The sequence below is a fragment of the Salarias fasciatus genome, chromosome 7 (assembly GCF_902148845.1).
Source record: "Salarias fasciatus chromosome 7, fSalaFa1.1, whole genome shotgun sequence".
Lineage (NCBI taxonomy): Eukaryota > Metazoa > Chordata > Actinopteri > Blenniiformes > Blenniidae > Salarias > Salarias fasciatus.
This window is the reverse complement of record NC_043751.1, coordinates 18,944,417-18,960,496: the sequence shown is the minus strand read 5'-3', so window position 1 is coordinate 18,960,496 and position 16,080 is coordinate 18,944,417. Positions and strand designations below refer to the sequence as shown.

The following is a 16,080-nucleotide window of genomic DNA, read 5'->3' as shown; positions in this document are numbered from 1 at the left end:
AGACACCAGCAGAGCAGCCAAGTGTGTCAGCTAAATCACTCAAAGAGAGAGACAGAGAGAGAGAGAGAGAAAGAGAGAGAGAGAGAGGGAGATGGTACTATGCTTTTAGCAGTATGATGCTGATCTATTGCTTTTTCTTTGTCTGCACACGCTGTCCTTTTGCATTTAAAAACACCTTTAAAATGAGCAAACTTTTCTTTTCCAGTCCATTTTGTTACATTAGCTTATTATTATTAATTGCTGACAATGTAGTGAATAACATGTCCTGAAGAAGCACATTCCTGTAATGCCACTACTTTTGCACTAATGCGTTAATGACGCCGGATTACTGAAGTTTACATAAATTACTCAATAATGCAATTTCTGAAATTTACATTAACTTGCTGCTTGTTATCTTTGTAAATTATTGACACTGTTAAGCTATTGTCTCTTTGTCCTGTTACTGGCAGAACAGGTCTGCCTCAAAACTGTCCACAGCCTCTAAACAAACTCTTGTCCACCTTTCTGTTTTACTCTGCTGCTGTCTACATGTTGGGACATTTTTTTTTTTTCAGAAATAGGTGTTAGGCATAGTTTTGCGTCACAGAAGAAAAATGTCAGCCCTATTGGAGGACAAATTTGTTAAATGTATCAGACTTTTTACTGAATAACTCATACAGGCCAACATAAAACGTGCAACACAATTTGACTCCAAATAAACCAACTTCAGTTGAATTTAATGTCATTGTGGTCAATGGGTTAGTCATTAAACGAACCCACACAGTGCTGACAGCTCAGCCAGTGTGTCACAGCAATACAACTGTGTGTAAAAGAACAATGATGCATGGGTTGCTTCTCCAATATTTTTTTTTTCTGTCAAAGTATTCCACTACTTTGTGAAGAAACAACTAGTAACTGTATGAAACTCCTATATTGAAGTACCTCAACCCAAACTGATAATTATTAAATGTAGAAGGTTACCAAATATCAGCACCTATAACACCACAGTAATAATATCAACCTGAAGAAGATATATGGGTTTTTTTAACTGCTGCTGTATGTTGCACAAAAACATTTCTCATTTTTAGCCTTTTGTGTCTGTTTTACCATCATTCACAGCTCGTCTGTAAACAGCTGGAACACATTCACTCTGTCAGCTTCCACTGTCTCACAGTCCTTTTCATATAACACCCAGTAATAACTCCTGGCTTGTGTTTGTCCTCAGACCTTGCCAGCTCTTCCCTCCTCCTAACACAGCTGATCTGACCCAGCTGCAAAACACTTGTGCCAACCTATACATGCCACATTCTCCTATCGACAGCCTGAGGAACTGTTAGCTGCCTGGAAAAAAACAAACAAACAGAACAGAATAGCATTGTTATGAGACTATATATTAAAAGAGAGGGTTAAATTCAGCCTGCCATAAGCTGATGCAATTGATTCAGTTGCTATGTGATTATTTATGGGAGGTTGATTCAGTCTTCAGTTAACAGGTGGCAGGTTTCCTGCCCTACGGCCACGTTTATGAAGCTTCAGATCTGGTTCTGTCATCGCGAGGAGATGCATATCGCAGAGGACAGAAATATCCTGTATGATCCTGTCATGTCTTATTGTGCTCATCTGCAGACATCCTCAAGGACGGACAGGGACGATTTGACGTCACACCAACAACAACATACACAGAAAAAGCTCTTTCCTCACCTTGTGCTGCAGAGGAGGTGTATTTTGGTCAGAGTGCCTCATGGTGTCAAAGACGTCACAGTCTCAGGGGTGTGAACCGTAAAAGGAGTGAAGTTCTCCAACTCACTGTCAGAACATCCACTCATCCACACTGATGTACCCACATACTCTGACAGGCTCAAACCTCTGACAGATACAGCTCGGAAACAGTGCGTGAAAAAACACCGCTCACAACAAAATCAGTGTGACGGCACATGAAATGCACAGTCCACCAGAAAAAATGTTTTTGTTTTAACAAATACAGACATCAAACACTGCACACACAGTGTTACACTGATCATGGTGTGTTGCATTAGTGGTCTTCCATCGGATGATTTATTCATCACCGGGGAGGGTTTCTGCTCTCCGCTCAACGTGCTGGTGGGCACAGTGCAAAATATTTATTTGATGGTGTGAACAGATCTGAGTAAAATCCATTTCCAACTAATTACTTCACTATAGTGGCTGCACTGAACGTGAAACTCTGCCTGAAACAATGCGCCTTAAATTGTGGGAAAAACACTTGTGGAATCAGTGGATGGGATGAAACGTGACCGTGAAGTACTGCAGGAGAGCTCAGTTTGAATCTCACTGATATAATTGTCAATGATGTTAACAATACTGTCATCGGTGGCGATATCTTGACCGCTTGATTACTGACAAGGCCATTAAGACACTTCCTATTCCTGTATCCAATTAAAGGCTTTGCAACAACCCCGAGTAAGAGGGGTGTGGAGTTGATAAGCAACCAATTCTGAAGCCTCAAGCTCTCTGCTTCATTAGGAGGGGTGTTGAGCTAAAACAGAAAATTCACCATGGCGGGCGTCAAAGTGCCCACTCTGCAAAATGAGTAACAAACTCCTTATTAGATATGCACCAATCTCCTTGGATACAAACGACATACACAATGATCACCCAGTGAATTTGTTATCTGTATAATGCTGCACAAGGGCAGGTGTTGGTTTACAGTGAGAGAACATGAAAGAACAGAGGGAGTAATGAAGAAGAGGAGGGAGAGGAAGAGAGAAAGTGGGATCATTTCAAGATTTAAAGTATGAAAAAGTAGCACTTTTCAAAATGAAAAGATCAAAGTGTCTGGAAATGTGTTATACTTCACGGACTATAATCATGAGTGGATGAGGGGGGGTAAGAGTCACTTGGAGCACATGTGCGGGGTGGCAGGTTTTTAAGCCGCACTGGAGGCATTTTCCGAAATCTGCCAAGGTGGGAGGGAAGCAAGGAGCAGTCCAGTGCAAAGCTGCAGCAGGGTTCGTGCCAGTTTATTGCTGCCACAGCCCACACATTCGCTTGATACAATCGCAGAGACACCAAATGCCATGAGAATGTCAAACTCGGTCTTTAAAGAGGCAACCACCACGGAGGAGGAATCACAACGGCACCACAACAAAGGGCGATATAAATCAACTCCGGTGTCAAGATGCAAATGTCGCTGTCAAGGAAAGGTTGGGAAGAATATAAAAAGGTATGGATTATTTCAGAAAAAGCAGGTCATTTAGAATTTAGAAAAAAAAAACTGCATCGAAACGATACAGATCTGGACAAAGGAGACGTGACAAGGATTCATTCAAATTCAATGCAATTTTCCAGTTTTATCCCCTCCATGTGGAGAACTTCATCCGTGTGATTCACTTTTGAAATTGTTGACTTTGTTGTTCTATTTTTCCACATGTATGCGTGTATATGAATTGGATTAGAAGCCTTGATGGGCAGGTCAGGTCTAAATAAATCCCTGTACACTTGAGCAAATGACAACATTTGCGTCACATGACCTCTTGCAGGTGCAGAAAGCATGAATCAGCTCTGGGGTGCAGTTCACATGAGCAGAGCATGACGTAAACAACAATAACGACATGATTTATGCAATGACTGCAGACAGGGTGAAACAGCCTGAATGTCAAAGTGTTAAAACAATAAACAAACAGTTTTGTAAATTATCGTGTGTTTGACTGCTATTTGCTTTTTTTTTTTTTACTTTTGAATCCTTGTGCATCAAGGTATTATTCTATGCTTTACTTTTTGAGGAGATCCAAACAAGGTAATCAATAGTGACTGTTATGGTGGTTCACTATTGATGTTTATATTAATTACTAATGTGCTGAGTTCTTCTTCAAATAACAAACATTTAGTGGACTTGAGTGAAATTTGATCGATAGCAACATTTGTCTGGCTTATGTTGCTATTTTAAGCTATTTGGATTCCATAATTTGTACCATCTTCATCCAAGATATAGGAAATATCAGAGATTAATTAGTGGACTGCTGTATAGTGCTGAGATGATACTATAGGATTACAACAGCAGCAAGGATTTCAACATTACATTAACTTACTGAAATGATTAAACACAGTTCATCACAAATTTATATCCAACAACCAAGAATTGTGATTGTACTCTAATGTGCATATAATGACAGTCACATACCACATGTCAGTGAGAAATAGAAATCCCATCAAAAAATTATATAGCATGTTAATATACAGTACATTTTTAAATGTATTGTTGTCCTTGCCGATAGTGTATTCCTTTATTTCTGTTGGTAAATGACATTTGAGAGTCAGCTGCATGCGCGTAGCAAGAGGCTGCTGTCAAATACAGGGTGGGATATCACTTCATTTTTCATTTTAGCTGAGATCTTTGCTGAATTCCCATCAGCTGTCGCCATATCAGAGAAGTCAGATGTTTAACTGACACAAGATTCAGAAAATAGACACAATAGTGTGATACCACTAAAATTAGCAAATCCAGTTTGTGTGTGTTCTTTTGGAGTTAACTTCATTTTCCTGTACTCTTGAAATGTTGGCATACAGGCGTCATACTTTTAATACATTCTGTGATCAAGATCCAAATTTGAAAACTATTCAAAACTTTTACACGTACCTCATCAGGATGTATAAATAGTCTCAGAATTACTGTAGTCTGATGAGTAAAAATTTCACAATGCAGACAGAAGAAAAGGTTATATTTAGCACACGGAGGGGAGGAAGAGCAGCAGCTGCGATGTAAGATATCTGAAAATGGAAAGTGCTCCCAGGGGTGACAGGGCTTATTCTCTCCACTTTAATTATTTATTTCGTCCTTTAATATACCGCCGATGACAGCATCATTGGGGCAAGGATCACGCTGCATGAGGACCAGTGACGTTCGTGCGGCTCGGAGAGCTAATGAATACATCTCAGCCATTGAGCTTTGGCCTCGGTCTGATCACTGGTTCCTCGTGTCTCTGTGGACAGCCAGTAGGATATTTCCAATCACAATATTAGAATTCCATTTGAATGCTGCCTCAGTAATACTGCGCTCTGGGAAGCTTTTGATCATAAGATTTGAGGACATTTTCCTTATCGCGCAGCACATGCTTTATCTCGCTCAGGTTGAGATGAAGAGGATCCTGCCCTCTCTGGTCGACGAATTCCTCCGTCCTCTGAAGTTTATCACAGAAGGGATGAAATCTGTGTCCCTCTGACGGCGTTTGAAACCACCTTACGAGCACACCAGTGAAAAAAACATCAAATGTTTGTATTTCAGAACTGTCACAACTAAACACCCACAGATCTGTAGAAATGTGTCTAAATGTAGCAGAAATGAAAATGATATGATTTCTAACCAGAGTGACAAGGATTTAGAAGAAATAAAATATATAGATATGCATGGTAATGTGAGAGATAAAGAGAGGTCAGTTTGAGACTATTGTTTGCATTCTTTCTATACGTACTCCACTTATTCCTTTCTTGTTATCATGATTTGTCAAATAAACAAATCAATGATGGAATACATCACGATGGACAGGAAAAAAAACATGACACCCCTTTTTTTATTCATCTGGACATTAAATAAACAATATTTAATTGAAGTTGCGCTTTTGTTATTGAAAGGAAAGAAATCTTATTAGGTTTTAACAAAGTCTATTTCATCAAAACACCTCTTGAAGTGAAGAAACACATTTTTCTGAGGTGGATACCACATATGTGCTGTTTTTTATTTCTTCTTTTTTTTTTTTTTTTTTTAAAAAAAAAACAACCTCTCTCTCCATGTGTCTGGTAAACAACATGTCCTCTGAGACTGAGAAGGCAATCACAGGTGAGAAATCACTGGCAGCATTGACAACCAGAGTCCTGAGACATCAAGTGTTTGGATAGGTAATAAAGTGATTAGTCCCTGTCTCAGTGGAAAAGAGCAGGGGTCAAAGGAGTAATGGTCGATCGTGGCAGCAGCGACTTATGCATGAGGGTTATTTATTTATATATCCACTTTTCACACAGCTGCATCTAAATATATTTGCATAAATGTCATAAAGCCTTGCTGTCGTTGGGGGGAAATGGTATGTGTCTGATTTACCTGTTCCTTGCAGGGCTGAGAACATCACTGTTCTCATTAGAAACTGCTTCTGTGCTGTCTCATAGCAACCTAAAAATAGAAATGTCCCTATTAGGCTGTATAGCTGTGATGGCTGCTACAAGTTTTGGCCTCTTTAATTGTACTGTAAATATATATAGCTGCAAAATGTCTGTGCTCCATTTCGTGGTTTGTTGGGCGATGAAACTGAACAAGGAGAGGCAAAAATTGGCATCATAAAGAGCTGCTGGTTGAAACAGTAATAAATGTGATGTCTTGTTCTTTATCTTTGTTTATAAGAAAGCTCATGTAGAACACGAGAAACTGCTTTGAGAAACCATATGATTATCTTGAGCATATTCCACATTTAACAGCTGAATTGCCTTCACAGTGCTCTTTATAACATGACATTAAGAAATCCTCCCATTATTCCAATACCGATGTTCCTCACTGCAGAACAGAATCGAAAGATGACTGGTATTTTTAGCACAGAATACTATCTAAGATATGGATTCACCTTTTTGTTAATATATTTCTTTACATCATTCATTTCCGTCATGACACTATGCTTTCATTTACAAATTGTCCTTTAGACGTGATTAAAATCAAACGCACCCCCGCAGAGCATTTGCATGTCTGAAGGAGGATGAACTCGTTTTGTTTGTGTCCTGCAGATATGAAGATCAGGACAGAGGTTTTTTTTCTTTTTCTTTTTTTTTTTTTCCTCATCAGACGCAATTTATTTTGGTCGACTCTGACGTCAAGAGAATACACGTTTCATTCAACAAGCAAGAAAGTAAGTTGAGCTATTTATAACCCGCAGCATCTCCAGGTTGTGATCCTTGAGTGCGCAGTGAAAGGAATACTCCCCATTGGACTGGTGTAGTGTGCCTGCATAACAAAAGCCACACAGCTCATGTGCTATGGTGCCAGAGAGGGACGGCACATTGTAACCTAAACTATAAGAGGCATCGATGGGAGCAGTCGGTTCTGAGGGGGATTCAAAGAAAAAAGAAAAAAAAAAAACGGGGGATATCTTACGGAGAAACAGCAGCAAACTTTCAGATTAATTTCCCTCATATCTTCCCTGATGACAAAGCAGTGGTTACTTTGAACATGGGAAAGCTCTCCTCTGAGCAGGTAAGAGACACGCACTAGTTCTAAGTGTGATTGTGTTCAATGTCTCAGTGTCAAAAATGATTGCGCGATTCAACTTTACGTCGCTATTTTTGCTTTAACGCCAGAGGGGAGGCAGATTTAGATAAACCTTTCACATTATTCACAACGCCAGATGCATGGTTCGTATTTTTTAAATTAATAAGGGACTTTAATTTTACATATCAAACGCATCTTTCAATGGAGAAGAGGGCGCTGGACATAATAATAATGTGTTCCGAAGCGCGTCTGTCTCTCGCCAAGTTCTCCGAAATCAGCACCACGGACAGCGACAGTCGCGTCTCACACTGTCGTTATTTAACGGCACCAGTAAGAAGATGAATTTGTCTTAGCTTTAAATGTGAAACACGTAGTGAAAAAAAAAAAAAAAAGAAACTACCAAAACATCATCTGTGCCAACGGAATGAAATATAAACATGGATGGTGTTTTTTTTTTTTTTTTTGCGCACTCGTGCAGGATGATGGTGGCTCTTGTTGCGCTATAAATATGGTACGAAAGACACACAAGCTGCTGTCTTTGCGAGGGATAAAAATGGTCAGAAGCTAACTTTGGCTTTAAAACCTAATTATCAGCCCATAACTCCTCGTAAGAGGTGTTTGAATCTAACAAGTTGTGCTACAGTATTGTCTTGTGTGCACATGACTTTCGGGCATCATCCGCTTAGGAAAAGTACATGTTGTATACAACGACCCCCCATTTCAGTTATTAAATAAATAATCTATGCAATATAGCAAAGACCTCTGAAGGTAAATGATGTTTAAAATCTTTATGTTGTGACAGACTGCCACCTGCTGGCAATGGCAATTTAGTAAAATGTGAGATAACTATGTCTTAATTTACATGATTCAGATTTGAAAGCAGAACTAATTCCACAATTTGTTTACAGGACTGTGAGCTTTGAGTTCAATACTGTGAAGATCTGTGACCAGCTGGAAAATGGCAGATATTCTGGAGCTGCGGACAGATGGAAACTCCCTCCTGAAAGCCGTTTGGCTCAAACGGCTGAGACTAACAAGGCTCCTTTTGGAAGGAGGTGCGTATATCAACGAGAGCAACGAACGAGGAGAGACCCCACTCATGGTGGCCTGCATGTCCACTCACGCTGACCAGCAGAGCGTCAGCAAGTCCAAGCTGGTGAAATATTTGCTGGATAACCAGGCAGACCCCAACATCCAGGACAAAGCGGGAAGGACAGCTTTGATGCACGCCTGCATGCACAAGGCTGGACATGAAGTGGTGGACCACCTGCTGAGCAATGGTGCTGATCCCAGTCTGGAGGACAGGACCGGAGCCTCAGCCCTGGTTTATGCCATCAACGCAGATGATAAGCAGACGCTAAAACTACTTTTGGATGCATGCAAAGCTAAAGGGAAGGAAGTAATCATTATCACCACAGACAAGTCTCCATCTGGCACGAAAACGACCAAACAGTATCTAAATGTCCCTCCGTCGCCAGAGTTGGACGAGAGGTCTTCACCAACGTACTGCGCTTCTCCCTCTGATATCGATGTCACTGCATCTCCGACTCCTGAGCAAGAGCAGCCAAACACAGTGTTCAGTTTCCAGACAAAGCTTAAAAACTGTAACGCGGCTGCAAAGCTTGCCAATGGACCCACGTCTCCGACTCGTCGGCCTGCAAACCCCAAACGCGCACGTTTGCCTCAGCTGAAGCGGCTGCAATCAGAGCCATGGGGGCTGATTGCACCTTCAGTCCTGGCTGCTGCTGCTGCCGCTCAGGAGGAGAGTAGGAAATGTAGCTCTGATGAGGACGTTGTTGCGGGGGTAAATGGACTCGTTCTGAGTAAGAGATCAGCTTTATCCAGACAGAACAGTGTAGACGGGAAAGATAGCTTATTCCCTTTAGTGGGCGAGCAGCCCTGCAAAATGACAACCTCGTTATCAGTTCCTCCAACATCCAAACCATCATACAGCCAGCACCAGCCGTTGGCACGGCGAAGCACTGTGCCCACCGAGCAGGAGAGCAGCGGCTGCAACAGCGGACCAGCCAGTCTGAGAGACACGATGCACCGGAGACGTCTGGGGAACGATCACTATGACTCAGACTCGCAGCTCTATTCAGACTCTGCCATGCTGGACTCTCCCAAGGTCCCAGTCGAGCGGAGAAAACTAAACACCTCTCCTCTTGCGTTGTTGACCAGCTCCAGAGAGTCTCTAGACAGCAATGCCAGCACATCCTCTCCGAGCACGGCACGCCGGCGTGCCCCGGGCCTGCTGGAGAGGAGAGGCTCGGGCACGCTGCTGCTGGACCACATTTCCCACACCAGGCCTGGACAGCTGCCTCCTCTTAATGTCAACCCAAACCCTCCCATCCCCGACATTGGGGCGAGCAACAAGCCCTCCTCGCCTCTGGCCACAGGTATTAGATCCATAGCTCCGGTAGCACCAAACACACCAAAGAGAGGCGGCCTCAAGTGTAAAAAGAAACTTGTGAGAAGGCACTCTATGCAAGTGGAGCAGATGAAACAGCTTTCTGATTTCGAGGAGGTTGCTCATTAGTTAGCGATGGTGTTTATGCAGCAAATATTGTGAAGGTGGAAATGTTAAACACCATAAATTGTCAGGATCCATAGGTTCAGTTGTGTAGACTCACAGCCATCTAGATGTTGAATAATGTATAATTAATATATAAATATAAATATATATATATAAAACTGAGCAATATAGATAGTTCCTCCCTGTGTTACACCCGACCTGAAGGATTATTATCGTTTGTCTTCACAACATCCGCTGTATTTGAATTACAGTTTTGAATGTAAATGCCAAAACATGGTACTTTATCTCTGAACTAGCTCTTACAGGATCATGTAACGTGTAGGGAATATACAGGGTTCATTTGTAGCCAGCAGGCCACTTGAGTGCACTTTGTGCATATGTAATTAGCACCAGTACTGGACTTTCTCTGGTAAAAAAAAAAACAAAAAAACATGTAATGCACTTGTCTGACATGTAGCTTTGAGTAAAAATGAAATTTGACTGTTTGTAGCAATTTTGTACAAAGTGCCTTCGAGATAAAGACATAAAAAAAGAACAAGCAGATACAGTTATTGTATTAAGATTTTAATTCATGTTGTTGTCACCAACATGTGTTTTACTTTAATATTGTAGGTTTCATATGGAATACACTGAAAACCGATGACGAATATACATGATGTGAATGAAAAATATGCCTTAAGGAACAGGTAAAATGATGGGCTCCATGTAACAGCACTTTATTGCCCAGGAGGGGGGAAAAAGCCCTGAAAATGTCACTATTACAAGTGATACAAAACTTGTCTAAGCACATCAGCTCCTCACGTGATCAATTTAAGTAACACTAAAAGACATTCCAGGCCGGCGTCAACACAGACAATGGTCACTCTTGTCAGTTAAAATGTCATTTCAAGCTAATGGCAATCAAACATAAAGATCACACCGCTTCCACGTGACTTACCTGTGAAGCACTGCTTCTGACTAAAAGGAGAAAAAAAACTTAACCCATAGTATTTTTGCAAGTAGTTTGTTGTATATTCTGAATAAATGTCTATCACTTGTGATTTTTTTTTTCTTTTTTTGTGTGTGTGCTTTCTTATCTTGTCTCTCACATTAAGATCGAGCTCAGCTGGTTGCAGTTTCACAGATGCTCATTAAAAACAACACCAATACCTCCTCTGGCCACTTGGCAGTTCATTGGTAGTGTGATGATGACAATCATCATCGTCGTCGTCGTCAGTGTCACTGTGGTCATGCCAGACCGACCATTGAGGCGCTCAGATCCCACAGCTTCTTGGCAGCTTCATCATCCAGAGCCTGAGGGGCCGCTGTTTTGGGGGCGCAGTCGCTGTAATCAGAGCATGATTGAGTGTTAAATATACAAACTGACCTACTCCTGCTGTGCTGATTAGGTCACCATCAGTTAATGATCGATCGTGGAAAAGCATGGCGGTCACAGTAGAACAACAGAGGAACTGCAGCGGTTTACTAGAGATCAGAGGTTTTCAAAGTGTGGGAAGGTGAGTCGTCCCATTACAGAATTCTCCCTTCCCCCTTCACAGTATTATATTTTCCACAAAACAGGATGATATCAATACGCAGACTTTAGTGATTTGTTAGCTATGTATTTTTAGTTCTCAGTTCCCAGCCGTATGAACACACCAGTAAATTTCAAACTTGATATCAAATGTTCAAATGTTGTTCACCACATGAAAAGCACACCAAACTGTGCTGGTCCATGTGTCTATATGATCCCTTGCAGCTGCAAACCAACACTGTGATTCCTCTCCTTGCCTCTACAAGCCCTTTAAATCTATTTTAGATAATTGCTTTGGTTTTTCAGCCCACAGCTTTGGTCTCATCAAATTATTTCTCACCTACAGCAGCAGGCAGCTATTCTGTTAAAAAAAGAAAAAACTCCGATGAACCCACTCCACACTACCTGCTGAGCACGAAACAGATGACAGACAAAGTTAGTGATGAGCTGGTGATCACAGTGCAGGATTCAGCAACTAAAAAGGACAGATGTGTCCCTCAGGAATCAGTGGAGAGCAAAACAGATTTAGAAGAGAGTGAATATTGAACCGACTGAATGTTAATGCTGCTCGGTGTCTCGTGGTTGTGGTTTAAATACTCAGACCGACTCACTCGGTGGGAATAAGGTTTGAAACTGTCTTCATTAAGCTGGGCGGACATGACATGACCCATCCACATCAAATGCAGTTTCTTTGTCACGGATATTAGAAAACCCACCCGCAGGGATTAGTCACAGAAAACAGTGACTCGGATTTTTAATGCAGGAGTGATTCCCGGTGTGACCAAGTGCAACCCCGATACCAAAATTGTTACAAAATGGCATACGACACAACCAAAAACAGGACGGAATATTTTGTAAAGCTTTGGCTTAAAAAAACAACAACAAAACAAAACAAAAAAAAAACTTAATTTCCAATAGAGTGAGATATTTTACCATTAAACATTGATCAGAGAAAATGGAAAACTATTGATTGGATAGTTTTTCACACACCAATGATAAGCACAGTTCACAGTATATTTGTGTAGATATAAAGAGCCTCAATTGAAAACACTTATCTGCCTTTTATTAAGGAAATTTTGTCATTTTGGATGTTTGGAGATTACACATTTCGACATTACAGCTTCACATTTCCTCAAATTCTTTTCCCTTAATCAAGTTTTTTATTACCACTGCCGTCCTGCAGCTAGCTCATAAAACATAACAGATTTAAATCTACATGTTATTACAGTAGTCACGACCATACCGAACTGACGCCTGTGTAAAATAAAAAGAGAGAGAGAGCTGGGGTTTATCTCAAAATTTTTGAATTTGTAAATGTAAATGGTGCAGTCAGTTTACGGGTGATTTATTGTCCCCTTTTTGTCTTCTGCTGCTAAGAATCTTGTAGCTGCTGAGAAGCTTTGTTTTCAAGGAAAAGCGAGCCAGCCCAACATCCGGACAATTTCACTGCAATATATAATCATCTGGCATAGTCTTGCTTCATGGAAAGTGGTTTCTGAAAGTGTTTTTTCTTTCTCTTTTTTTTGGCACACAGACTGGCTTCGAGTGCAAAACCTTGACAATTTTACACTGAGGAACACTTTCCCACAATTCCACACAGTTCTTCTCAGCCTGGTGAACATCCACCCATCCTTATTTTCTACACACACTGCCACTCTGAATTACTGTTTTCAACCCAATCATAACTCAGTTTGTTGCAAAATCTCACATTTGGGTGCAAAATGACACTCTTTTTTTTTTTTTTTTTTAGCACCAATTAGTTTTTCAGCCGTTTGTTGTTCCAACTGATTTGTGATGTTTCTGCCTCAAAATGTCTTACTTTACTCACCTGATATATTTTGTTCTACTGACAATAGAGCTGTTGCCATTCTGCTTTTAATATTCAAAACACACTGGAACTGAACCGACCAGATAATGTAGAATCAGTGCTGTGTTTCCAGCATAGTCGTCCCTGTGGTCAACTTATTACCAAAGCACAATTTAAAAAAAATGAATTTAATCCATCAAAAGCTATTTAAAATTGAATAAAAATAGTGTATGTTATTGTTCAAAAAATTTATACAAGAGCTGAGTTGACAGAAGATGAGGACAAGTAGAAAATATTGTCATATTTAAAAAATGAGCCTGCCTCTTTCAGACTACTTTGACAGTATGCATTTAAATATATATATATGTGTATGAATAAGAAGAGTAAATGCACACAATCAAGCATTTTGCGCTTTTCATAACAATGTAAAAAAGTGCTTGACAAGAATGAAAAGAACTGACACAGAACTTTTAGCTGGAATATGTAAAACCCTCTAAAAGAAAACTGACATTGAAGCTTTTATGAGAAAAGGTCTAAAAGCACTCACTGACCTGTAGTAAAGTCCACTCTCATCCTTCAGACTTTCCTCCACGGCGCAGTAGATGGTGGTCTGAGCCCCCTCGGTTGGAGTCTTGATGAGATATATCAGTGGTGTGAACACAACTCTTCTCCACAGGGGTATTGTGGGCCAGAAATGTCGGCCAAGCTCCGTCCTGATGACTCCAGGATGGAGGCTATACGTCGTCACCCCAGTGCCTGGAGAATGAGTACAAATAAAGACTGCAGACACAATTCAAAACACGACATGTGGTGAGGAGCAATGTGTGTTTCAGTACCTTGTAGCTTTTTGGCCAGCTCTCTTGTAAAGAGGACATTAGCTAGTTTACTCTGAGCGTAGCTTTTCCTGGGCTTATAGTCCTTCTCCTGATTTATGTCATCAAAATAGATTTGTCCTGTTGAACGGAAACAAAGACACTGTAAATTGTGAGTCATACAGACCAAAGGCAAAAAGCTCAAATTCACTTCAAAATGGAAGAAGAAAACACAAAGACGGTACCTCTTTCATGCGCTAAGCTGGAGACATTGACGATGCGGCTCGGGGCGGACTTCTTCAGGAGATCCAACAGGCAGTTTGTTAAAAGGAAGTGGCCCAGGTGGTTCACACCGAACTGCATTTCAAAGCCATCCTCAGTCTTCCACTGAGGACAGCTCATGATACCTAAAATAAGAGCATCAGTGAACGTTTGTTTGCTCATCTCCCACCTGCTTATGCAAACAGCAAGAACATACTAAAAGCTGCATGAATAATAATGTATCACACAGTCTGTGGTCCCACGTAATTCATACAGTCACCTGCATTATTGATGAGGACATCCAGCCGCTCCTCACTGGCGAGGATGTCTTTAGCCATTTCACGCACGGACTGCAGAGACGCCAAATCCAACATTTTGACAATCACGTTGTCATTTCCACTCCTCTTTTTCACATCCTCTGCAGCTTTATTGGCCCGATCCATGTCTCTGCAAGCCAGGATTACTCTAGCTCCTGTAACACAGCGGATGTGTTATTACGTTTCAGCAGAGATCAGGTGTTAAAACTATAGAAATTCAAAAAAAAATCACCAACCTCTTCTAGCGAGGTCCACAGCAGTTTCTTTACCAATCCCAGTGTTCCCACCTGTGATCAAGACCGTCTTTCCGTCTAAGCGGGCTTTGCTGCGACACACACCACCAGCCATCCATTTCTTGACACCGAATAGCCCAAGTCCTGCGGAAATAAAACAAAAAAATAATCACGCAGTCATTGATGTCATATGCTTTGTTTTTTACTTTACATTTCATCGTCACTTTGTGTTTTAAGTATATGTTGGTGGATAACATAAATATTTGCTCGTGCAGAAAGTGCATGCTGCTAATATGTTCTTCCCATGCTTAAAGGAGTTTCCCCAACTATTCCAGTTCCCTTCGAAGGTCCAACTAGCATGTGAGGTCAATTGATGACCCTAAATACAGCAGCATTCACTGAAACGGCATGGCAAGAATGTAATATAGGCGATTTTTTTCCTGCATTTGGAAATATCGTCCTCTACTGATAGTAGTTTGGTGAACTGCCAGGAATCCTTGAACCTGCACATAATACATGTACTGGGGGGACGATAAACATGAAAATCTCATTGTTTATGGCTTTTTAATGGATTTTCAAGAGATGTGATTGATTGAACTGCTATGTCTGTTTATGATAAACAGAACTTTAGACTTTTGTGTGTCCAACAGCTTTAAAAGGGGTAATAATCAACATCACTGTACCTCCATTATTACTGGAATTATAGATGTAGCAGTGCTTAGAGTTCACTGCATTGCACCAAAGACCACAACGTTTTGACAGAACATTGAATTCACACTTTCTGTTAGTCTATCGCCTTTCAGCAGAGAAATTCGTTGCCTTCTGAGCAGTTCATACAGCATTCATATCTAGATCATGATGTAACAGAGCTGCAGCAGTGTGCTACACCCAGTTACAAAACAACAAAACTTTTCCATATCGTTTGTATACGATTACAGAGAAGATCTAGACAATAAAAGCTGCATTTACAATGATAATTTGCGCTACCGTATTGTATTTGCACTGACAAAGAGTTTCATAAAACGATATTTGAAGCTGGTTTAAATAGGGAAGTAAATAGTCTGTTTACAATGACAGTGACACTGACGGGGAGCTTTCAGTAACACCTTCCATTGACCAAAACAACAAGCGCACAGGTGAGTCTGCATCCTTTCACTTACTGACAGGTTAGTGGGTTTATTACCTGTTACTGTGATCACAGCAATAGTTTTAGGATACTGGGACACGAAGGCGCTCGTCGCCGTGATTATCCGCATTGTCTCACTAAACGTGTTCCTGACTATAAAACGACGCGTTATCAGTTCAAGTCGGATTAAAGCGACGTTATTTATTAACTAAATGTCTGCAATTTCTGGGCTACACGACCACTGTAAACAACTGTCTGCAGGGCGCACGCAAGA

The 16,080-nt window shown here is 40.9% G+C and overlaps 2 protein-coding genes across 2 annotated transcripts; one reads left to right on the top strand and one right to left on the bottom strand.

The window, feature by feature from the left end:
- The first annotated feature begins 6,593 nt into the window (after positions 1–6,593).
- Positions 6,594–9,873, top strand: ankrd34c (ankyrin repeat domain 34C). The gene is made up of 2 exons (XM_030096302.1): positions 6,594–7,186; positions 8,110–9,873. The coding sequence occupies exon 2, from the start codon at positions 8,160–8,162 to the stop codon at positions 9,738–9,740; it is 1,581 nt and encodes a 526-aa protein (XP_029952162.1). The 5' UTR covers positions 6,594–7,186; positions 8,110–8,159; the 3' UTR covers positions 9,741–9,873.
- Positions 9,874–10,437: 564 nt separating this feature from the next.
- Positions 10,438–16,080, bottom strand: LOC115391890 (retinol dehydrogenase 13-like). Its single transcript, XM_030096303.1, has 7 exons — positions 15,864–16,080; positions 14,684–14,824; positions 14,411–14,602; positions 14,115–14,276; positions 13,894–14,010; positions 13,609–13,813; positions 10,438–11,061 (listed from the first exon to the last, which is right to left on the bottom strand). Exons 1-7 carry the CDS (start codon positions 15,934–15,936, stop codon positions 10,965–10,967), a joined length of 987 nt encoding a protein of 328 aa, XP_029952163.1. The 5' UTR covers positions 15,937–16,080; the 3' UTR covers positions 10,438–10,964.

Excerpts from the sequence above, each read along its gene's own strand:
- ankrd34c (XM_030096302.1), top strand. The coding sequence starts at position 8,160 with ATGGCAGATATTCTGGAGCTGCGGACAGATGGAAACTCCCTCCTGAAA.
- LOC115391890 (XM_030096303.1), bottom strand. The coding sequence starts at position 15,936 with ATGCGGATAATCACGGCGACGAGCGCCTTCGTGTCCCAGTATCCTAAA. Across the intron at positions 14,603-14,683 it reads TGTGGACCTCGCTAGAAGAG|GAGCTAGAGTAATCCTGGCT; the intron begins GTTGGTGATTTT and ends GCTGTGTTACAG. Across the intron at positions 13,814-13,893 it reads GCTGGCCAAAAAGCTACAAG|GCACTGGGGTGACGACGTAT; the intron begins GTACTGAAACAC and ends CTCATTCTCCAG.